This window comes from Antechinus flavipes, chromosome 3, assembly GCF_016432865.1.
Source record: "Antechinus flavipes isolate AdamAnt ecotype Samford, QLD, Australia chromosome 3, AdamAnt_v2, whole genome shotgun sequence".
In the NCBI taxonomy this organism is placed as follows: domain Eukaryota; kingdom Metazoa; phylum Chordata; class Mammalia; order Dasyuromorphia; family Dasyuridae; genus Antechinus; species Antechinus flavipes.
Window position 1 is genome coordinate 347,494,684 of NC_067400.1, and position 25,382 is coordinate 347,520,065.

Sequence of the window (25,382 nt, forward strand, 5' to 3'; positions counted from 1 at the left end):
ATATTTTTCGACGGAATAATAAATTCTTAGTTGATCATTTTTATAATACAGTAATAAAAGCACTAAGAGATGGGAGGAAAGAACATCCAAATTAAGTATCTATTAGGCTCTCACAATGTGCTGGGTACTGAACTAAACACTTGAAATACAAATAAAAGCAGGAAGAAAGTGCCAGCCCTAAGAGCTTACACTCTAATGGTAAACACACGAAAGGAAGCAGGTGGGGATGAGGGGGAATGTTGGCAAAGTCTGAAAACACAAGTGCTCATTCTGGAGAGGAGGAAAGATATGGCTGACCTGAGAGATAACCTTAAAATGAGAATTCTGGGAGGAAGCAGCCAGTCAGAGGGAGTGTGAGAAGGGCAGAAGTGAGGAAGCTTCAGTGGTATAGTAAGGGAAATTAATGGAAAGGCCAGAATGTTAAAGGAATGAATGTAACATCATATCCAATGCTTATTCTAAATCAAAGTAATAAATGGGAATACAGAGCAAAAATAAATTTTAAAATCACAAAAAGTTTCCTATCCCCACAATAAAATTTCTAGGTTAAGTTTCATAGTTTCTAGGCAAGAAGAATCATAGATATTGAACTGTCAGAATTATCACACACTCTAAATTAAGAGGAATTTAGTGGTGTTTATTGTACTTGAGCATATGAAGGTCTTACTACATCTTTTAAATGATTGGGGAAAGATGAAAACCAGTAACAGACAAATTTTAAGCTCCCAGATGGAAGAAATAATTTTAATGCCCTAAAAAAAAAAAAAAATCTATAATGAGTCCTATCTTATGTCATCATGCTGGGCAAGTCCTTTAACTTCTTTGGACCTGAGTTTCCACAATTGTAAAATGAAGGAGTTATTGCTGACTTTAGGTGTCTTCCAGCTCTAAATTGTTAGGGGAGAAATTTCTCCAGAATCTATGTAGTGTATAATGGATGCCAAAATATATGTTTACCCCAACAGAGAAATTATAGAATCAAAGAAAAAACTTAAACTATGCGCGAGGTTATCAAACTGTCCATACTGCATACCCTTGATCCAGCAGTGTTTCTACTGGACTTGTATCCTAAAGAGATCTTAAAGCAGGGAAAGGGACCCATATGTGTAAACATGTTTGTGGCAGCCCTTTTTGTAGTGCCAAGAAACTAGAAACTGAGTGGATGCCCATCAATTGGAGAATGGCTGAATAAATTATGGTATATGAATGTTTTGGAATATTATTGTTCTGTAAGAAACAATCAGCAGATGATTTCAGAAAGGCCTGGAGAGACTTATATGAACTAATGCTAAGTGAAGTGAGTAGAACCAGGAGATTATACACAGCAATAGCAAAATTATATGATGATCAATTCTGATGAACTCAGCTCTTCTTAACAATGAAACAATTCAGGCTAGTGTCAAGATCTTGTGATGAGAGCTATCTACACCCAGAGAGAGGATTGTGGGAACTGAGTCTGGACCACAACATAGCATTTTCACTTCTTTTGTTGTTGTTTGCTTGAATTTTATTTTCTTTCTCATTTTTTTCCTTTTTAATCTGATTTTCTTATGCAACAAAATAATTAAATATGTATGCCTATATTTGATTTACCATGTTTAACATCCACTGGATTACTTGCCATTTAGAGAAGGGGTTGAGGAGAAGGAGGGAATTGGAATACAAGATTTTGCAAGGGTCCCTGGTGAAAAATTACCCTTAAATATGTTTTAAAAACAATAAGTTTCAATAAAAAAAGAAAAGACAGTTTTTATTATTAAACTTATGCATACATTCACATCTCACCAAAAAAATCTGAATAACCATTAGGATTCTAAGGTCTCTTATAGCAAAATTATGTTAGAGAGACAGAAATAATTCTTTTATATATTGTGATCTAGGACATTTCTCTCTTAAAAAAAAAGATAATCTGATGTTTCCTTCAATGTTACAAAAGCTGAATAAACTTAAGAGTCATAATTTCATAACTAACACACACAGGTAAACTAAATCAGTTACAAATTAAACTACAATTAAAGGGTTCACAAGTAGGGGAGAGATTTTTATATAGCTAAGAAATTAGGGACAGTGGAGATTTTTCTTATCTAAGGAATGTTTAAGGCTTTTAAGTAAATTTCCAGTTCCTATATGTCAGGTTTTGGTTGGGTGAGGTTAATATTAACACAAGATGGGCTTTCAATTGAACAAAAGTTACAGAAGGAATAACTTTGACACTAAACTAATAAAAGGAAACAAATTCTCATGACAAAATCTATGATCCTGTAGCTAAAAAAGAACTCATTATTTTTTTTCCCTGTTTTTTGTCTTTGAATCCTCACCAGTATTTCAGCCAATGTCAGAACAAATATTTAAATGCTTGGTTGATTCAGTGGATTCAAAATCTTTTATTGAGATGGATACTTCCTCCAACAGTGCAAATAGAGGTCATTCATTTTATTTTATAGATAGGAAACTAAAGACCAAAGAGAATAAGGTATTTGATCAAGATCACTCAATTAAGTGGCAGAGCAGTGATTTGGTTTTCTGAATCTCAAGTTAGCATTATGTTCACTAGAGCAGCAGTTCTCAAAGTGGGGTCTAGAGACAACTAGGAGTCAATCAAGCAATCTATCAATCCATCAATTAACATTTATTAAGCACCTACTATACAAAAAGAGACAAAAGGCATTTCTTACCCTCAAGTAGTTTAAAATCTAAAGAGAAGACTGTGGCCCCAAAAATGTCCAATCTGCAAGAAATTCTGAGTCAGAGTGCTGACTCAATAACCATTTATTAAAGGATGATGTGTACTTTAATGAGTGGGACCTCATATCTTCCTGATGACCTAAGATTGTCCCTAGGGCCTTACTTTTTTGATACCAGGATTCACAGGAGAGAAAAAATAAAATACAATCTCCAGGAGGGCCAGAAATGATGTAACCACACATGTGATCACAGGATGGGTAAGGCAAGGGGTCATCACTAAGTGCTCCTAAGATAGGTGTCTTCTTATATTGGGGGAGGGGCAAAATAAGTTGGGATACTTTCTATGTCATATGAGGACCTTCCACCTATGCTGGCTTGGCCACAGTGATTAAGCAAAAGAGGATGGAGGTCCAGATACTTACCTATGTTGGTCTTTGTCCCACAGGACTAAAGATAGAGTCAGCATTCTTGTATTTAACCAAATGAATTTTATAACAGGTTAATGAACTGTGAACGTAGAGCTTGGAGTTTAAAGTTTGGAGGCTTATCTTATCTGATTATCCCAAATATATGTATGTATTTATTTATATATAATTCTTATACTAATATTATTCATTGGCTTTCATCTTTCCACAGTCATTTAAAAGATATAATAAGATCTTGAAATGCTCAAATCAATAAAACATCACTAATGAGGTTCTTCTTAACTTAAAATTTGTTTAACATCCTTTAAACCCTGTAGTGTTCTGGTTAGCTTTCTGGAAATCTTGGGACCAGCCTTTGTTTCAGCAGAGTAATCACCACGAATATCCAGAGATAAAGTCCAAAAGTCTTTATTGTTACCTTCACAGTCTGTCTCCTTGCCTGGAGCTCGCTAACTTTCTGGAAGCCCTCCGGAATGGGTCTTAGTTTAGTGCAGGAATGCAAAAGAGCCACCACAATGGTCTATCTTGAAGTTCTTTCTGGCTCAATTTGTTCCCAGTTTATATGCTCTATAACCATTACATCATTACAGTATACTGAGTATAAGCCAATCGTTATATCACTAGGGAATCATTATTTGTTGTAAGATTAAATCAATCATACTGAACTAGAGAACTCACATGCTAAACTATGTAACCATTGTCTTATCAATTCCACTGCCTTAACACTTTGTTTAAATCAATCATACTGAGCCTTAAGTATATTTCTTCAAAGTTCCTGCTCTTTACAAAACCCAAATAACTCGGGCTCTCATTGACTAGCCAACAATAGATCCCAGTTCAAGTCTCTCTTGAGAATCATCAGCATAGAGCTGATAATTAAATACACGAAAGCTGATGAGATCCCCAAGCAAAGTAGAATAAAGGGAGAAAAGAGCCCAGGACAGAGGAGTGTATGGGACATCCTCTGTTAAAGGCTATGATCTAGAGGAGAATCCAACAAAAGAGTCATGATTGGTCAGATAGATGAAGGAAAACCAAAAGGGTAATGTCCTAAAAACCTATAGAAAAGAGACTATCAGAGTGATCAAAAATGTCAGCAGCTACAGAAAGGTCAAAGAGTATGAGGGTTTTGAAGAGGTCATATTTGACAAACTAAGAAACCATTAGTAATTTTGGAGAAGGTAAGAAGTCATATTATAAGTTGTCAAGAAGAGAGTAAAAGAATAAAAAGTGGAAGCACTTATTATAGAATTTGGTTACAAAGGGCAAAAAAATTTTTAGGATAATAAATAGCAGGGATGGAAGGATCAAGTGAGAGACAACAGCTTTTTGCAGGCAGTAGGAAATGAGCCAGTAGAGAGGGAAAGACTGAAAATCAAAGAATGTGATGATAGAGGAGACAGTCTGTTGGAGGAGATAAGATGAAATGGGATCACAAATAAGTAGAGGGGTTAACTTTGGTAGGGAGTAAGGTTTCATTATGTGGAACAAGTGAAGGAGGAGATAGTGACAAAAGACATCAGAGTGATAGGAGAGAGAAAGAGGGAGTTCATAGTGAATGGCCTCAGTTTTTTTTTTTTCTGTAAAATGAGGTAGATTCCCAGCTGAGAAATTGTTGTTTGTCCTACCAATTTTGAAGAAACCCTGACATCAGGGAGATGATGTCATGACATGCAAATGAATTGGAGTTAGGTGAGGGAGGCTGTGCAAGGTTCCCTGCTTCCATCTCCTTTCTAGAGCCATCTAGAGTGGCCAAATATAGATCAGGAGGACCGGAGGTGGCCCTGGATTCAGTGGGAGACCTTGACTTTTTAAATAAAGGTCTTGAACAGGTCTCAATTTGACTGAGGTAATGCCCACCAAGGATTAAAGCTAGATAATAAATGAGGCAGAGAATGGCCTTTTACCTAGTTAAAAAAAAAAAAATTAACAATCTGAGAGGGAAAGACCCTCAGGATTTCTGGCCAAAACAAACAATTGCAATTTACATTCACTCTGAGCAGACCCAAATAATGACCAAAGGTCTTGGCCTGGGCTCTATTGTTGGTCAATTAGTAAGAGCCAGAGTAATTTGGATTAAAGGCTTCTTGAGTTCTAGTCCTTAAACCCCAAAATGTGTTGTAAGGTTTCAATGATCAAAATTTATATTTTGGGAAGGGCACCTGCTGGTATGAGTATGGTAACTCATGTGGACTGAGGTAAGGGTAGAGAAGAAAGAAAGAAAAGAAAAGCTGAGAGTGTGGGAGAAGGAAGGAGCCATAGGAGTTTTGGAGAGGGATAAAAAGGATTGGAAGAGTTGCTCTGGAAAGAAGGGATAGCAAATTGGTAAGGGAACTATTATAGGATTGCCTCATAGCAGTAAGGGCCCTGTTGAGGTTATGTAACAAGTCTGTAGTAGACTCAATCACAACAGTTGCACAAATCCTTGCATGAGAAGGATTTTCTCCACCTTCATTAAGCAGCACACATATATATATTTAAAAATGGGGGGAATGATACAAGGCTGAGGATTAGCTAGGTATAATGATTGGTGATATGATAGGGGATTAGAGATTCAAGAGAGGAGGGCAATGTAGGATTGAATTGGGGGATGGGAAAAAAAGGAGAGAGTAGCTAGTTGGAGGAAGATAGCCTGAGAATTGAGGGGTCAAAGGATTAAATGTCATAGTATAGATGAGGAGTAGGATTATGTAAAGGAAAATAGATTATGTAAAGGAGAGATGAAAAGCCATTGGATTATGGCTTGAATAGGAGAATACACAATTCTTTAACAGGGAGGTAGTTTGTGATTGATAATATCCTATTTTTGCATATTGGGAAGGTGGGATAGAGGAATCAGGAGGCAAGATTTACTTAGGTTGAGGAATTAAATGCTTTTAGGATATTTAAGGGAGAACCAATATGAATGACAAAGATCCCAGGTATGAGGACAGAAATTGGGAAAGAGAAAAATTCTAAGACAGATATTGAAGTCATTGAGGAAAATAGAAGAGTGACCTGGACAGCTACCAGGACTTTCATTAGGTGGATCTGAATAGCATGAACTTCAAAGGAGAGATTATTGGGTACATATGTGTGTGTGTGTGTGTGTGTGTGTGTGTGTGTGTGTGATTATATATGTATTTGAGCAACAAGATGCGGCAGTGAATAAGGCATGGGGTCCGAAGTTAGGAATATTCATTTTCATGAATTCAAATCTGACCTGAGACTTCCAGCTATGTGACCTTAGGCAAATCACTTTATCCTATTTGCCTCAGCTTCCTCATCTTAAAATGAACTGAAGTATGGTAAAGCACTCCAGTATCTCTGTCCAAAAAACCCTAATGGGGTCACAAAGTTAGACATGACTGAATAATATGCATGTACTACATAGATGTATATGTTATCACAGATGTAGAACTGGAAGGGGACGGACTGAAAGACAATTTAGTCTGCCACCACCATCCCCATTTTACAGATGAGGAAACTGAGATTTAAGGAGGCTAAAAGATTTGCATAATCATTTATATTTAGATAAAAACCAGAGGGTGGGCTCTAAAAACAAGTCTTTTGATTCCATGCAGGCAATGTTTCTCCCATGTACCAAGTTGCCTCAATATAGAGAAAGGGAAGATGGAGGAATCAAATATTTATTAAGCACTAAGCACTATGTTAAGCACTTGGCACATTACCTGATCCTCCCACCCACTTGGAGAGGTAGGGACTATTAATCCCATTTTACAGATAAGGAAACTGAGGCAAACTATGGTGAAGTGACTTTCTGGGTATCATGGGCTAAGTGCCCAGGATCATCTCCCTAAGACTTACAGGTGCAATTGTGGTGGATTGGGTTTCTTATAGGGGTCAGTTTGTTCCAAGGCCACGAGAAAGTCAGGCTGGTCATAAGGCCGAGGGAAGCCACAGGCAAGAGCCTTGCACTGTGGGAAATGCCAGCTCTCCGTTTGGGGATTTCAAATCAGGGAATGCAAATGTGAAGTCTGCTAGTGTGGCTGTATGACCTTGGGCAAATCTGTTTCTGAGGCTCTCTAAGCCTTCGTTTCCCCAACTATGAAATTAAGGAGACAAGGGATGACTCCTGAGGCTTCGAAGATCCTGCATCTCGAGCATCCCCAACTCGCCTACCGGGGCTAGAAAACCTATCTCTCTACTGAGCCAAAGAAAGCAAAGTGAAGGCCAGCAGGTGGCGCATGCGCTCTTCTGAACCAAAGGCCCCGCCCCCCTCTACTTTCTAAACCCTTCACGGACGCTCCAGAAGCTCTCCTTTCCAATGCCTCGGTCCCTCCATTGCTCCGCCCAATCTTCCGCTCGCGGACTCCAGAGAGTGACGCACTTCCTGTGCTGCCAACTGGCGTGCGGCGTTTCCCGAGTGAGGACGCGATGGCGGAGCAGTGGTCCAATAATGTGACTGAGGCTATGCCTGTGGCTACAGCCTCGGGGTCGAAGACGGTGAACACAGTTCCCAAAGAGCTTCTGTCTCTAGACCCGAAGCTGCAGACCGAGTTTCAAAAGCGGGTGGCGAGTGTCCGCAAGCGCGGAGCTAATAAGGTGAGTGGCAGTTGAGGATCGGCTGATGGGGACGCTTGCACGTGCTCGCCACCAGTCAACGGTAATTGCAGGGAGGTCGAGCCACGCGCGTCCGTAGGGGTCCAGCGCGTGCCCGGGGGGTTTGTGACGAGATGGACACGCGCGTGCCTTCAGACCTGATTGCGGCCTCGGGGGTCTTGCTCCCTGTCTCAGCCCGAGAGCGCGCTGTTTAATTTTCCTACTCCCTGCCCCTCCCCCTTCTTTTTTGATGACTCTTTCAGGTTTCCTGCGCCTCGGTAGGTGAAGGTCTCCCTGAGAAAAATAGCTGAGCTTATACTTGACATGACATTTGTTGGGAGAAAGGCATTTTCAAGGGAATGATGGGGAAAGGGAAACACTGTAGTAATGGAAGGGGGTTTGCCTTTAAGGGACCTGCTGTCTGTGACAGACTTATCATACTACTACACGTATTGGAGGAAATGGGACATGAACTGGGTCATGAAGAAATAAGACAGTAGAATTAAAGCTGGAAGGGATCTTGGAACACATCTGGGATTTGGGTTGTCAAGTCAAATAAGCCCTGATTAAGCAGATACCAGAGTTAGAATATAGGCAAGAGACAGAAAATATGCATTTTTGAGGAGAGACAACAGTAAAGATAGTAATATGAGGTCTTGAGTTGACCAATCCTAAATGTCTTAAAGACTCCTCTTGCCACCACCCCCTCATAATATATTCTTCTGCCTTACCCTCTGAGGTAAGAACATCAAATATAGGCAGTGGGATAAAAGCAGTTCAAAAGTTCTGATATTCCCACTCTTCCTCCAGCCCAAATAGTTTGGAAGTAATTCAGGCTCTTATTTTTCTGTTGAGACAATTACTTGATGAAAGTCATTCCCACCTTTCTAGTTTGCAATCTAAAGCAATCCTATTAACTTGGATGGTCATGTTTCAGAGACTTAATCACAATGAATAAATGTGTGAAAGGTTGAAATTTGGCTATTTTTTTTTTAAAGATTATGAATGGTAAATGATTTTGTAGGCATTTTTAGAATTACAAGTATGAGATCATAGAATTGAAAGGGACCTAAGAAGGCATATAAGCCCCATTTTACAGATGAGAATTGGATTAGTTATATTAAGGGAAAACTTTTCTTAGGTTAAGTGAGAATGAGAAATAATGTGAGCTCTTTTCCCCCCATCTTTTCAGCCAGAGAAACTGACTCCTGGAGTGGTGTATTTGGGTCACCTTCCCAGAGGACTTTATGAACCTCAACTCAAGGAATACTTCACTCAATTTGGAACTGTCAAAAGACTCAGGCTCTCCCGAAGTAAAAAGGTAAAGATTTTGTGGTTCAAAGGATCATAGATTTGAAGCCTGACTTTGGACCTTAAGAGATTGATTTTACATATTTGCAAACAGGCTTGCAGAAATTAAGTTTCTTGCCCAGGATTACACAAGTAAGACTTATCCAAGGCAGAATTTAAATTCAGGTCTTCCTGATTCCAAGTTTAGTGTTCTATTTTTAATTTAGCTTGTTTTATGGAAGAAGTTTATTTTCTTTCTGTAGAACTTAATATTTTTATCCCATTTTCTGTTCCTTTTTCAGTGCTTTTCCAGCCACTTTGCATTGTTGACAATTAGACATCAAGAATTTATTGGAAGCGTAATTGTACTAAATTTTATTTAATACATCATGATTCCATATTTGTTTTTGTGTCAGGGAGGGGATTGAGTATGTTGTCTTTCAATTGGCTTGTAATATAGTATTAAATAATTTCCATAAAAGTCAAGTCCAGCTAAGTTTAATTATTTCATTTGTCATATTTTTTAAAGAATATATATATTGCAAGGGGTGGGTGGGTATCTGTTCTCTTGCAGAGAGTTTTAACTTCTCCCTTGAGACTGAAAAAAATCATTGAAAGGGTGAATTTGAATTGTTTTTCAAGAGCCCATGCTCCTCATATACTATCAATTGATATCTTTCCACTCTTTGTTGTAAGCTATGTAAAAAAAATAAATAAATAAGCTTCTTGTTTCAGTGTATATACTGCAACATGTGGCTCTGTGACATTCCTGTAGTTTTTAATTAGAATTAAATAACTCCAGAAGGCAATTTTTTTTTTTTTTGGTGGGGGTGGGGGACAATCTTTCTTATCATATGGAATCGGCTTCCTTTCAAATCAGTAAACATTAAGCAGCTATAATGTGAAAGAGGGGCTACTATAAGTACTGTGCTAAGTGAAGTTAACAAAGATCAAAGGTAGTACCTTAGTTGAACCTTAAAGAAGCTAATGTGCAGATCCTTAAAGACAAGATTAATCCTTGATATTTGGGTCAAGGAACAGCAAATAGAGTATTTTGATTGAAATGTAGAAGTTGTAAGGTAGAATACTGTGAAATCTGGAGTGATAGAAATGGAGCCAGATTATAGAGTTTTAAGTGTTAGGTGAAGGCATACCTGTATTTTATCCTAGAAGCAATAGAAAAACTCTGAAGATTCTTGCAGGTTAAATCTGTTCTATTATACCAAAGATTTATAGTCAGATTGGGGGCAACTAGGTGATGCAGTGGATATTCCTCAAGCCAAAAAGACTCTACTTCCTTAGTTCAAATCAGGTCTCAAAACATTTACCTCTTATGTGTTACTGGGCAAGTCACAACCCTGTTTGCTTCAGTTTCCCCATCTGTAAAATGAGTATTTTTGCCAAGAAAGCCTCAAATGGGACCTCAAAAAGTTGGACATGAGTGAACAACAATATATAGTTGATCATGACATTTTATCCCAGTGGAAGCTACTGCTTCCAAAATTTTCCCTCCCACTGTCCTTTCTCCCAAGGAAATATTAGGAATTTTGATCCAGGACTTGAAAATTGACCTTAAAGATGATAAGATACTGGTCTGAATATCATTTCTTAGCTTTGGGTGGGCTTACTAACAATAACAACCCCAACGTACTTTGGAGAGTCAGGTTATTTAGCATACCACCAGTCTTCAAGTTTTTGAAGGGCTGTTATGTCCCAAAGGCTAGAACTAGAGCAGTAGTTAGAAGTTGGCAGAAAAACAAATTTATTGACCACAAAAGTTTTCCAATTCTTAAGATTATTATTCTGAGACCTGGAAAGGCAGATCTTTTAGACATCCTCCCACACAAATTGATGAGATCCAAGCAAACAAGTCTCTACTTGTCTTTTTTTTTAAAATAGCTTTTTATTTTCAAAATATATGCAAAGCTAGTTTTCAGCATTCACCCTTGCAAAACTTTGTTACAAATTTTTTCTCCCTGCCTTCCCCGCCTGCTTGTCTCTCTGGATCAGTAAAATACATTAGGTTCACAAGATAAAATAGTCAATGATTATAGTAACCTAATGTTTGATAAACCCAAAGACTCCAGCTTCTGGGATAAAAATCACTATTTGACAAAAATTGCTAGGGAAAGTGGAAAATAGTATGGCAGAAACTAAGCGTTGACCAACACCTAACACCTTATATCAAGATAAGGTCGAAATGGGTTCATGATTTATACATAAAGGATGATACTGTAAGCAAATTATGAGAACAAGGGATAAGTTTTTCTCTCAGATCTGTGGAGAAAGAAGGAATTTATGGCCAAAGAAAAATTAGAGGACCTTATGAACTTTGCAAAGTGGATATTTATATTAAATTAAAAAGGTTTCATACAAACAAAAGTAAATGAAACTACGATGAGAAGGGAAGCAGAAAGCTGATAGGTAAGGGGGATTTTACATCCAGTGTTTCTGATAAAGGCCTCATTTCTAAAATACATATTAGAGAATTGACTCAAGTTTATAAGACTACAAGCCATTCCTTAATTGATGAATGGTCAAAAGGATATGAACAGACAATTTTCAGGTGAAGAAATTAAAGCCATTTCTAATCATATGAAAAAATGTTCTAAATCACTATTGATTAAAGAAATGCAAATTAGGACAACTCTGAGGTACGGTAGTACCTCACACTTCTCAGATTGGCTAAGATGAAGATAATGATAAATGTTGGAGGGGATATGGGAAAACTAGGACACTAATACATTGTTGGTGGAGTTGCGAACTGATCCACGCATTCTGGAGAGCAATTTGGAACTAAGTCCAAAGGACCATGAAACTGTCCATTACCTTTGATCCAGTAGAATCTCTACTAGGACTGTACCCTAAAGAGATCCTAAAAAAAGGGAAAAGTTCTCACATGTGCAAAAATGTTAAAAGCAGCCCTTTTTGTAGTGGCAAGGAACTGGAAACTGAGGGATACCTGTCATTTGAGGAATGGCTGAATAAGTTATGATATGAATATAATGAGACATCATTATTCTATATGAAATGATAAACGGCTAATTACAGAAAAGCCTGGCTAGACTTAAATAAACTGATACTAAGTGAGGTGACTAGAACCAAGAGAATATTGTACATAGTAACAACAAGCTTATGTGATCAACTATGGTGGACTTTGCTTTTTTCAACAATGAGGTGATTCAAGACATTTCCAATAAAGTTGTGATAGAAAGTAGCTGTCGACCTCCAGAGAGAGAACTATGAAGACTCAATGTGTATTATACCACAGTATTTTCATCTTTTTTGTTGATGTTTGCTTTTTTTTTTTTCTTATTTTCTTTATCTTTTGATCTGATTTTTCTTGGCATGGCATGATAAATTTGGAAATATGTTTAGAATTGCACATGTTTAAACTATATTGGATAACTTGCTGTTCAGGGGAAGGAGAAAAATTTGGAACATGAGGTTTTGCAAGGGTGAATATTGAAAATATTTTTGCATGTATTTTGAAAAATAAAAGACTATTATTATTTTTTTAATTTTAATTGCTGGCCATTTATCATTGTGTGAAGTATTCTGTTAGATGTCTTTGGTCTGGCATACTTAACAAGTAATTTACATGATTTAATTAGTGAAATGCTTTGGTTTGACTATTAAAATTTTCACACTGTGCCTTCTCATGATGGACTTTCTCTTGCAGACTGGAAATAGTAAGGGCTATGGATTTCTGGAGTTTGAATCTGATGATGTTGCTAAGATTGTTGCTGATACAATGAACAACTACCTTTTTTGTGAAAGGCTATTGAAGTGTAAGTATCTCTGTTTGGAAGATGTTTTCCTGTCAGACTTGTGACATCATTGTATTATGGTCTCCATCCCAGAGATGGACAGTCTTCTCATTTTCTTTTTTGTCTTACATTTAAAATTACTAGTGGTGGTGGTTTTTGTGTATGGTGATCAAGCTGCTCAGCCACTTAGAAACAATTCATTTACTTTCCAGAGTAATTCCTTGTGGATGATGGGTGAGATTTAGGTTCATTTTCCAGTTTTAATTTTAGAGTAATACTTATCAAAAATGTATAGGTTATGTAATGCTGTAAGAGCAATGAGCTTTTTAAAGATAATTTCATGAAAAACTTATTTGAGCTTCCCTCATTTTTAAAGCAAAATAATTAACTTGATCCTTGTCCCTTGAAGGAAACAGGGACAAGGTGTGAGCCAGGAAAAAGCATGTCTATAAAGTACCATCCAGGGCATGACTATGTTTCCTGCCTGATTAGACAGTGATTCTTTACTTTTCCAACCGCATAGGAGAACATTCTACATGATGAATATTCTATTTGTCAAGCTTTTATCTTACATAAATTTTACTGTGATTGGGTCTGAAGGAAGTCTTACTAAAACATTACCATAATTTACAGTAGTTTCAACAAAGCAGAATTTCTCTTTAAGTGAGCAATAGGTCAGCCTGCCCCAAGATAAAAACAAGATGCAGTTTGGTATAAAAGAAAGAAATCCAGATGTGGAGTTGGAAAACCTGAGTTCAAATCATTGCTCTTCTGTTTGCTCTCTTTGTGACTTTGAGCAAGTTGGTATCTCTAAGTGATAGTTTTCAAAGACTTGGGTTTGACCTCTGTGTTTTCTTTTAGCTATAAATCTGTGCTCTGATCTCCACATAAGTGGAATGTTAATGGGTATTGCTTAAAATTATTATCTAGTTTCGTAGTTTTGTTTTGCCTACCTGGAATGCAATCTCTATAAGTATGTGTTTGTTTGGCATCCTCTACTATTTTGCTATGGTACCTCTGGTGTACTGAGTACCTACTTCATTCTTGAGATGCTGCATTCCACATCTAGCGTTCCCACACCCCTTTGGACAGCTGAGAGGCTCAGTGGATAGACTGCCAGGTCTTGAGTCAGGTGAATTCATCTTCCTGAGTTAAAATAGGATCTTAGACACTACCTATGCATGATACTGGGGGAAGTCACTTAACTCTTCCCCCCCCCCCCCCCCCCCCATTTCTTCATTTGTGAAATGAATTGGAGAAAGAAATGGCAAGTCATTCCAGTATGTACTGAGAAAACTCCACATGGGTTCAAGAAGAGTCAGACATAACAGAAATGATTGAGCAACAGCAGTCCCATAATAATTCATTACATTTTGATAACACAGTTGAACCATTTTGCAATTAATTTGACACATAGGTAATATTCAGCTTTTTGCTCTGTGAATAATTGCTGATGCTAGAGAGCTTTCTAATATCTTCTGAATTAAATGGTTAGAGTGGTTCTAGCCACTCTGGGTTTCACTGTCATTCAGCTATTTACATATTTTAAAATAAGTACAGAATAATTTTCAAAAGACAAAAGAAAGATAGGTTTTATTATCCATGCCTTAAACCCATGCTATACTTTAAATAATAATTATTATTTAAGATGATTATAGTCTTCCATGCTTGTACATTTCTGAACACTAGCCTAAAGATCAGGAGATCTAGACTCCAGTATTAGTTAAAATTAGTAAGTAGTGAGGTAGCTGGTGGTGGCAATGGATGGAGCTCTGGGCTTGGAGTTGGGAACACTTAACATGCAGCCTTTGACACTTAACTACCTGTGTCTCCGTGGGCAAGTTAGTTTACCTCTATTAGTCGGTTTCCTCATTCATAGGAATGGGGATACCTATTTCCCAAAGTTATTGTGAGGATAAAATGAGATGACATTTATAAAGCCTTAGCATAGTGCCTGATATACATAGTAACTTATATATAGATACTAGTTATCATAAAGCTACAGACAGGCAAATGAAAATTTCTTGGAAACTTTCTGTTTCCAACTGAACTTTGATTACTTCTGGAACATTAAATATAAAAGGATTGGTGGTAAGGAAATGACAATAAAATAAATGTAACAATGGACCTCCTATAAGAATTTCAGAACTAAGTATATAAAGAACTCAAAGATTTCGTTATCATTGTTCTAACACATGAAATGAAGCATATTATTTATGAGATCAATATTTAATACTTTTTCCTCATTAATTATATTCTATAACTTATTATGGTTCAAAAGTTAGTAACTAGGGAAAGCATCTTCAATTTTGCTTGAGAGACCTTTTGTTTGTATTTTATAGGTCATTTCGTGCCACCTGAAAAAGTACATGAAGAACTTTTCAAAGGCTGTGACATTCCATTTTCAAAGCCCTCTCATCCAGCAGTAAAACGCTATAACAAGGAACGGACATATGAAGAAAAGATAAGAATGGAAAAACGATTTAAAAAGAAAGAAAATAAGCTCCGAAAGAGATTAGCTGAAAAGGGAATTGATTATACATTCCCTAAATTAGTAGGTGTTTCTTCATGAAGTACATTTAATATAATGTCTGATGTGTTTTAAGAATTTTATGAATTTGGCCAAGTTAGGAATTTATCTTTGCCGAAAGTAAACCTTGGGAATTTATTCAGTAAAGTTTATTTACTTTGTGGCACCTTAAATTTGAAGATAAGTCGAATATCACTACCATTCTATAATAGAAGCAATATCCTAATCCCTACTCCCAGGCAAATTAATCTAGTTTTTCCTTAAAAGGTATGGAGATTTCCTCCACATTTGGTTGACTCTGTTGTTCTCATCATCTGACCACAAAGCAGTCCTGAATGGCTCCAGAGGTTCTCTTGATACTTGGCTGATAATCTTGATAAGGAAGCTCTGTTAAATCATCTTGAATATTTATCTGTTAAGGCTAATATCTCATTCTGTTCTGATATCAAACCTAAAGTACTTCAAAGACTTGATTGAATCAAGACCAGACTAGAATATTTGCCCTAGTTTTTTGAAGGATAAAAACATCTTTATCCCAACATAATGAACTCAGTGAATTGGCAGTGCAAAGGATGGTAAGCCCTGACTAGTTCTCATACTTTTGGTAATGCTTCTGGAATGGTGGTTGCTAGCTGTGAGCTTCACCTCATAAACAATTAGAGGGTGAACTTCTTTAGGCCAGGTGAAATGAAGGTGATTGGGCAAATTTTGTTTTAGACCTTCTGGTTTTGTTTGGATTAACAGCCTGATAATTTAAGCCTTTATATTCTGCTGGGAGAATCTCTTAAAGATCTCAGTTTACCTTTAGAGCAGCTTAGAGGGGCTGAAGTTTAGAGAATGGAGAAAGATTTCCCTTCATTAGGAAGACTAATTCCAACTAGGACTGGATTCCTTAGATATGTCACCCAATTTAAGAGCAACCTTCTGAAACTTACAAAGCTAACTAGCTTTTAGGAAGTCATATAAAACACTTTGGTTTTGAATGAATGACCTTTTGAAGAATTATGCAGCTGAATTTGCAATCCTAAAATTGTATATGGAAATAACTTGCCTTTAAAAAGGCAATATGAAATTCTTAGCAGTGAGGTAATGCAATCCAAAGCAGATCCATTGTATCTTAGTATTTTTTAACTGTGCTAAAGAAACTATATTGAGTTTTGATTTTTAACTTGGAATTTGAGAGACACTTAATTTTGCTGCAATAGATCAATCGGATCTTTGTTGTCAACCTTTGGGATGAAGGAATAGCATTTGAAAAGATAATCCTGAATTCTCCCTTAGAGGCCCAGAGATATTTATAGAATTAAGGATTTGGACACCCATTGCCTCCCACTTAATTAGCTGAGGACAATCAGGAATGCTGTATTAGTTGAAAAAGTTTCTACTCTCCCTCCTGCACCCCATACTTCACCCTGGCTCCCTTAATGAACTATTCATTCTCTTCTAACTTGGGGTCTCTGAAGATCATAGAACTCGGGCTTCAAGGGCATTTCCTTAACTCCAACAGAAATGCTGCTTTCACATAGAGAAATAAAGCACATGTACTGGCCTAGAGAAGTTTGTAGCTTGTTAACTTTTGTGTTGTACTATATCTATTCTCCAATTTAGGAAGGAAGCATTAGGCCCTAGCAGTAGCAGCAGCTACCGTGCTTTTGTCTAGCACAGGAGGATGGAAGAAGCAGTGCTCAGGCCTGTGTTAATAGTCCTTTCCAACCTAGGATAGAATGCTCAGAGTCTAGAAGTGACGTAGTCCTTTCCATGACGAATGGGCTAAATGTGAAGGGCAGAATGGGCAGCAGACAGTAGAAAAACTTGTCAACCCAATGACAAAAGTCAAGCTTATTTTTTAGCTTCTTCCTAAGATCTTAGAGGATTGTGTGTCTATCTTCCCCCCCCCCCCCCCCCCCATTTCTTCATTTGTGAAATGAATTGGAGAAAGAAATGGCAAGTCATTCCAGTATGTACTGAGAAAACTCCACATGGGTTCAAGAAGAGTCAGACATAACAGAAATGATTGAGCAACAGCAGTCCCATAATAATTCATTACATTTTGATAACACAGTTGAACCATTTTGCAATTAATTTGACACATAGGTAATATTCAGCTTTTTGCTCTGTGAATAATTGCTGATGCTAGAGAGCTTTCTAATATCTTCTGAATTAAATGGTTAGAGTGGTTCTAGCCACTCTGGGTTTCACTATCATTCAGCTATTTACATATTTTAAAATAAGTACAGAATAATTTTCAAAAGACAAAAGAAAGATAGGTTTTATTATCCATGCCTTAAACCCGTGCTATACTTTAAATAATAATTATTATTTAAGATGATTATAGTCTTCCATGCTTGTACATTTCTGAACACTAGCCTAAAGATCAGGAGATCTAGAATCCAGTATTAGTTAAAATTAGTAAGTAGTGAGGTAGCTGGTGATGGCAATGGATGGAGCTCTGGGCTTGGAGTTGGGAACACTTAACATGCAGCCTTTGACACTTAACTACCTGTGTCTCCGTGGGCAAGTTAGTTTACCTCTTATTAGTCGGTTTCCTCATTCATAGGATGGGGATAACTATTTCCCAAAGTTATTGTGAGGATAAAATGAGATGACATTTATAAAGCCTTAGCATAGTGCCTGATATACATAGTAACTTATATATAGATACTAGTTATCATAAAGCTACAGACAGGCAAATGAAAATTTCTTGGAAACTTTCTGTTTCCAACTGAACTTTGATTACTTCTGGAACATTAAATATAAAAGGATTGGTGGTAAGGAAATGACAATAAAATAAATGTAACAATGGACCTCCTATAAGAATTTCAGAACTAAGTATATAAAGAACTCAAAGATTTCGTTATCATTGTTCTAACACATGAAATGAAGCATATTATTTATGAGATCAATAATACTTTTTCCTCATTAATTATATTCTATAACTTATTATGGTTCAAAAGTTAGTAACTAGGGAAAGCATCTTCAATTTTGCTTGAGAGACCTTTTGTTTGTATTTTATAGGTCATTTTGTGCCACCTGAAAAAGTACATGAAGAACTTTTCAAAGGCTGTGACATTCCATTTTCAAAGCCCTCTCATCCAGCAGTAAAACGCTATAACAAGGAACGGACATATGAAGAAAAGATAAGAATGGAAAAACGATTTAAAAAGAAAGAAAATAAGCTCCGAAAGAGATTAGCTGAAAAGGGAATTGATTATACATTCCCTAAATTAGTAGGTGTTTCTTCATGAAGTACATTTAATATAATGTCTGATGTGTTTTAAGAATTTTATGAATTTGGCCAAGTTAGGAATTTATCTTTGCCGAAAGTAAACCTTGGGAATTTATTCAGTAAAGTTTATTTACTTTATGGCACCTTAAATTTGAAGATAAGTCGAATATCACTACCATTCTATAATAGAAGCAATATCCTAATCCCTACTCCCAGGCAAATTAATCTAGTTTTTCCTTAAAAGGTATGGAGATTTCCTCCACATTTGGTTGACTCTGTTCTCATCATCTGACCACAAAGCAGTCCTGAATGGCTCCAGAGGTTCTCTTGATACTTGGCTGATAATCTTGATAAGGAATTTAGAAAAGGAAGCTCTGTTAAATCATCTTGAATATTTATCTGTTAAGGCTAATATCTCATTCTGTTCTGATATCAAACCTAAAGTACTTCAAAGACTTGATTGAATCAAGACCAGACTAGAATATTTGCCCTAGTTTTTTGAAGGATAAAAACATCTTTATCCCAACATAATGAACTCAGTGAATTGGCAGTGCAAAGGATGGTAAGCCCTGACTAGTTCTCATACTTTTGGTAATGCTTCTGGAATGGTGGTTGCTAGCTGTGAGCTTCACCTCATAAACAATTAGAGGGTGAACTTCTTTAGGCCAGGTGAAATGAAGGTGATTGGGCAAATTTTGTTTTAGACCTTCTGGTTTTGTTTGGATTAACAGCCTGATAATTTAAGCCTTTATATTCTGCTGGGAGAATCTCTTAAAGATCTCAGTTTACCTTTAGAGCAGCTTAGAGGGGCTGAAGTTTAGAGAATGGAGAAAGATTTCCCTTCATTAGGAAGACTAATTCCAACTAGGACTGGATTCCTTAGATATTGTCACCCAATTTAAGAGCAACCTTCTGAAACTTACAAAGCTAACTAGCTTTTAGGAAGTCATATAAAACACTTTGGTTTTGAATGAATGACCTTTTGAAGAATTATGCAGCTGAATTTGCAATCCTAAAATTGTATATGGAAATAACTTGCCTTTAAAAAGGCAATATGAAATTCTTAGCAGTGAGGTAATGCAATCCAAAGCAGATCCGTTGTATCTTAGTATTTTTTAACTGTGCTAAAGAAACTATATTGAGTTTTGATTTTTAACTTGGAATTTGAGAGACACTTAATTTTGCTGCAATAGATCAATCGGATCTTTGTTGTCAACCTTTGGGATGAAGGAATAGCATTTGAAAAGATAATCCTGAATTCTCCCTTAGAGGCCCAGAGATATTTATAGAATTAAGGATTTGGACACCCATTGCCTCCCACTTAATTAGCTGAGGACAATCAGGAATGCTGTATTAGTTGAAAAAGTTTCTACTCTCCCTCCTGCACCCCATACTTCACCCTGGCTCCCTTAATGAACTATTCATTCTCTTCTAACTTGGGGTCTCTGAAGATCATAGAACTCGGGCTTCAAGGGCATTTCCTTAACTCCAACAGAAATGCTGCTTTCACATAGAGAAATAAAGCACATGTACTGGCCTAGAGAAGTTTGTAGCTTGTTAACTTTTGTGTTGTACTATATCTATTCTCCAATTTAGGAAGGAAGCATTAGGCCCTAGCAGTAGCAGCAGCTACCGTGCTTTTGTCTAGCACAGGAGGATGGAAGAAGCAGTGCTCAGGCCTGTGTTAATAGTCCTTTCCAACCTAGGATAGAATGCTCAGAGTCTAGAAGTGACGTAGTCCTTTCCATGACGAATGGGCTAAATGTGAAGGGCAGAATGGGCAGCAGACAGTAGAAAAACTTGTCAACCCAATGACAAAAGTCAAGCTTATTTTTTAGCTTCTTCCTAAGATCTTAGAGGATTGTGTGTCTATCTTCCCCTTCTCCTTCCCTCCCCCCCACCTCTTTTTTTTCCTGGACCAGTTCAAAGCTGAAATGATTGATTTTTAAAGCAATTTTCAGATATGGCTTAATTATGTTTATATAGCGTAGGTTCTTTGTAGGTCAGCTTTGTTAGTTAACAGCTAAAGTGGGGATGAGGGTACATATTATATAATTATAAACATGTTACCTTACTGTGGATCGGCTGGCTTCCCGAACATGACTCTGATGTCTTTCTGAACAGCTTAAGTCTTTGATCCTATTTGGACTCTTAACAGCTTCTTCCATATTCTCTCTGTGTCCCTATACTGTATTTATGGATTTTCTTCAAATGCCAATACAAATTACTAGTACTTTCTAATTGGTAAATTTCTTTTTCCCTTCTTGACCTTGCTGAAATTTGTTTTAGTCATTTACACCTACTTCTTGAATATTCTCTTCTTCTTTGACTTTCATAACATTATTCGTTCCTGCTGCTTCTTTACCTATTTATCTTCAGTCATCTTCATTGATTCATTGTCTACTTGACTATTCCTTAAATATAATTTCCCTTCCTACTTCATCTTAGCTCTCTCTAAACTTCTTTGCTTCATCTATTTCCATGGCTTAATTTTTACCTCTATTTAATCTTCAAATCTAAATGTTCAATTCCAACATCTGGAACTCCTTCCTATATTTCAAATAATCTCATAGGTTTATGTTTTGAGATATTGGAGCGGAGAAGGGTAGAAATTTCCAGAACACAACTCCTCTTCTGTGTTCTCAGTTTTCTTTCTGTTGAGAACACTACCATTTTCCTTCAAAATGTCGGGAACATTATTTCTCTCCCTTCTCCTTAGAGCTCATTCAGTTTCAGTCTTGTCATTTGTTCTCTGCTTACAAGTATACTCTGCATCAGGCTAATTAGTTCTAGAATTTTTTTTTGGAGGGGGGGAGGGACTAGGTAAAAGAGTCTTTGCCTGAGGAGCTACCTAGCCTTAATCAGGGGATGGATGCAGCCTCAATCAAACTGAGACCTAGCTTAAAAAGGCCAAAATCTCCCATTTCCTGTAGGGCTATATCTATAGTTTCTGATCTAAATCTGGTCACTGGACCCAGATGGCTCTGGAGGGGAAAGTGAGGCAGGGGAACCTTGCCCAGCTCTCCCTTGCTTAAATCTATTTAATTCACTTGCATGTCATGTACTACCTGCCTAATATCATGGTCCTCTTTGAGAACAAAGGGCAAACAACAACAAGGTTCTTCCCTAATGTATAGATATGACTATGTTGCATTCTATGCCAAAAAGCTTTTCCACAACTTTTTATGGCTCCTAAGATAAAATAGAAATTTTTTGGCCTAACATTCAAGTCAGTCCGCAATCTTAATTGTCCAGTTTGTCATTCTAGCCTTGTTTTCCATTATTTCCTTTCACAACCCAGATTGGAATATTCAACTTGCTCTCTCAACAAACTTCTGTTTTCCTTCCCTAGGCTTGTTAAAAATCCCCCTTCAAGGCACATCTCAGCTGCTACCCTCCATGAAATTAGTACAAATTCTTTTATTCCAACAACTCTTCTTGGTTGGCTTTGGTTTTGCCCTCCACAAATTTTCCTAGAGAACTTTGGATTTCATCCTTGCCTTTTTCTCTCTCTCCACCTTACTAGAAGCATCTAAACCTCTTAAGGGAAGCAACTGCTATGTTTTATGTTATATATGGAAGATTTCAGGAGTACTTAACTTGCAGTCTATTAACTCTTTTTTCATAATATTTTTATAGCTATCTCAATATAATTGGTTTCCTTTTTAATTCATTTAAAAACTGTTCTAAGAAAGGGATCTCTGGGCTTCTATGTAGAGAGCCACGGATATTGGGGGAACTCTGGGTAAGGTATAAGACCCTTTAGCCCAGAGTTTCCCCCGCTGTCTGTGGCCCTCTACACTTCACAAGGCTGGGGTGGGAGAAGCAGGGTGTCCATGAAAATAAAGGATGAAAATTACTAGTTTAAATTATCATCAATAACAAGTAATAATCTTGAAACTGTATTAAAACTTTTATCTTCTTAAAATTTTGTTTTAAGGTTTTACGGAACAGGAGAAAAAAGAAGGTTTCAGGGACTACTCTTCAAAAGTCTGTTGATAATGAGGTAAGTGTTTGGGGAACCAAATGTTAGCAATAGATAACTAAGATTGTTTCAGAAGCCAGCAGAATGAATAGAGGAGATGCATGTGTAGAAATGTATTGATGGGGAATGTGTGTACATATTAAGTAACATGTTAAATAATGTATTACAGGATTTACCCAAGAAAGAAAAAATGAATATTTCAGAAACTGCATTTGATTCTGTGGATAGCCAGGTAAATTTACATTATTTACATTGCATAGAGTTTTAGACACAGTATCTATAATAAATTCTATAGATGAAGATAAGTAATTCATTTCTGTTAAAACATTTTGATTCACCTAAATTTATACGCGATGTATAATCTGAAAAAGTAGTATTTGCAATCAATATCATGGACCTGCAGTATTAATGTTCTCATTAATTTAGAGGGGAAGATATGAGTCATGTTATTTACTGTATCTGAACTATTACCTACTTGTATATGCAAATTGAATTAAGAGGTATGATAGGGCCTTGAAAATTTTTTTTTTTTTTAATAACTTTTTATTGACAGAACCCATGCCAGGGTAATTTTTTACAACATTATCCCTTGCACTCACTTCTGTTCTGATTTTTCCCTTCTCTCCCTCCACCCTCTCCCCCAGATGGCAAGCAGTCCTATGCATGTTAAATATGTCACGGTATAATGACCTTGAAATTAATGTAGAAACCAGCTTTATAGCTGCTTTCTAAAAATGAACTGATACTTAGGTCTAATGTCCTAACTCTTTGATTTAGTGCAAATCACTTGACTTTCCTAGCCTCTTACTTAAGTCTCTAATCTGTAAAATAAAATTTGTATTAGATTACCTCTTGCATCCTTATTTCATCTTAGAAAGAGTGCACATTTCTGTAGCTCTGAAAATTTAAAGTATATATACAAATCATAAATGGCATTCAACATATTTTTTTTCTTTTGCTTTTTTATCTAGGGGCCCACACCCATTTGTTCACCAACATTTTTAGAGAGGCGGAAAGCTCAAGCAGCTGAAATGAATGATGATGATGAAGATAATGAAATTGTACTTAAGCTACCACCAATTGTTAACAAGAAAGCAACTCCATTGACTCAGACTCCACCAAGTTCAAGAAGAAAAAAGGCAAAGAACAATAAAGGTTTATCCTGAATATGACATCTGCCAGGAGAACTTGGGTTTTGTTATTAGAACCTATTCTTTGTATAGAATGGCAGTTTTGAGTGGTTGTTCTTAACCATTTATTCATTGTTAGTTTTGTGGGGGGAAAACTTTTGTAAAATTCTTCCATTTATGTAATAATACTTTAATAATACTTTAATAATGTTTTTATGAAAGGAAGTAAAATTACTTTTGTATTTACTTATTCTTTAGCACGTTAAAACAAGTTAAACATTTTCAGGCTTTTTAAGATGTAGAAAAATAGTACTCAGATTTAGGGGAAGAAACAACATCAGTATGCATACATAAAAAAGAAAAATTTAACCTTTTGACAAAAAGTATTAATACATAACTAGCCTTTCAGTTGCCCTACTTGTGCTGCTCACTAATAATACAAATAGTTTCCAATTCTGTTGCTTTTGTTTATCCATAATCCCATAGATGAACCCTGTGGTTGGAAGGAACACTTACTGAAAACTATATTAAATCACATTGGTTTGGGGCATCAGCTTGTAACCTAATCTTTGCCCAACATACTAACAAAGAAATTCATGTTAAAGGCATGCCCTTTTGTTACTGGACCTGTTATTTTGCAGTAATATTAACACATTACAACTGTAGTTATTCATTGTCCCCCCAAAAAAAATCCATTTATGATATTCCTGTAGTATAAAACAAATTGTTCCTTTTGTGTTTACCTAATGGCTTATTTTCATGGAGTATATAGAAGGTAGTAGTTGTTTGTTCTCAGCTACCTTATTTGACAAGTACAATTATTTTCTAACAGTTTACCTTTATATTAAAATTTGAGAACAATATGTATTAAAGTGCTTTTCAAATCATAAATGTGAACGATTTAAGCTCCCAGTAGTCAATTGAGAATTCATAAAATAATAGAACTTGGCTGATAACTAGAGAAAAATAATAATGCATGGGTACCTGCAGGGGTCTGGGGAGGAGGGAGGGTTGGAGGCCTGGATTCTCTACCACTTTCCTTTTTACCTAAATCTGAGCCATCAAATTGGGATCCAAATGTTCTTGGCTCCTTAATGCCTACATTGGACATAAATAGTTAAGTTCCCAGGCTGAACTACAGAGCCTCCTTTTATGTGGCTATCTAGATGTGCACAGGCCTATAGCAAAATTAAAAATGATTTTGTACAAAACATTTTTTAAATTCTAGACAACCAAGTTAAGTATTTCACTCTAGGAGCACTTATCCCTCCTATCCTTAATTTGAATGGCCATAAATTATCTACTGTAAATTACAGAAAGGTAGTGTCACCAAGAAGCAATTATTAGAGATTCAAAAACAAAAAACAGCATCCCTACTCTTCCCCCTCCCACAAAGTATTCCTATTGTATACATGTGAGATTAATGCAATATAAATGAGAGTGGTATTCTCAGAATAAGGCACTAGAAGTGGGAGAGATCTGGACAGGCTTGCAAAGGATTTGAGTCTTGTAGTAAGGAAGAGTTGAGGGAGGACACCAATGTAGGCAGGGGGAACAGTAGATGAAAACCCACAGAATTGGGAGTGTTTTTAATGAACACAGTAAGAGGCCTGTTGTCACTAGATTGTTGAGAAAGGTAAAGGTACAGATTGTGTGAAGGGCTGTAGATGCCAAACAAAATTTTATATACAATCCCAAAGCAGCCCTTGGAATGTTAGGGCAAGGGAGGTGCTCGTCAGTTTAGGAACACCATTGGCAGCCAAGTGAGAAACAGATTGAACTGGGGAGAGACCTGAAGC

The 25,382-nt window shown here is 36.7% G+C and overlaps 1 protein-coding gene across 2 annotated transcripts; it reads left to right on the top strand.

The window, feature by feature from the left end:
* The first annotated feature begins 7,460 nt into the window (after nt 1-7,460).
* Nucleotides 7,461-24,474, top strand: NIFK (nucleolar protein interacting with the FHA domain of MKI67). 2 transcript variants are annotated; one of them, XM_051985720.1, is made up of 7 exons: nt 7,461-7,655; nt 8,845-8,973; nt 12,625-12,733; nt 15,055-15,266; nt 22,409-22,474; nt 22,623-22,685; nt 23,425-24,474. In XM_051985720.1, exons 1-7 carry the CDS (start codon nt 7,488-7,490, stop codon nt 23,617-23,619), a joined length of 942 nt encoding a protein of 313 aa, XP_051841680.1. In that variant the 5' UTR covers nt 7,461-7,487; the 3' UTR covers nt 23,620-24,474. The 2 variants fall into 2 exon arrangements, with proteins under 2 accessions (XP_051841680.1, XP_051841681.1); XM_051985721.1 differs by lacking the exon at nt 15,055-15,266 and adding an exon at nt 18,258-18,469.
* The last annotated feature ends 908 nt before the right edge of the window (nt 24,475-25,382 follow it).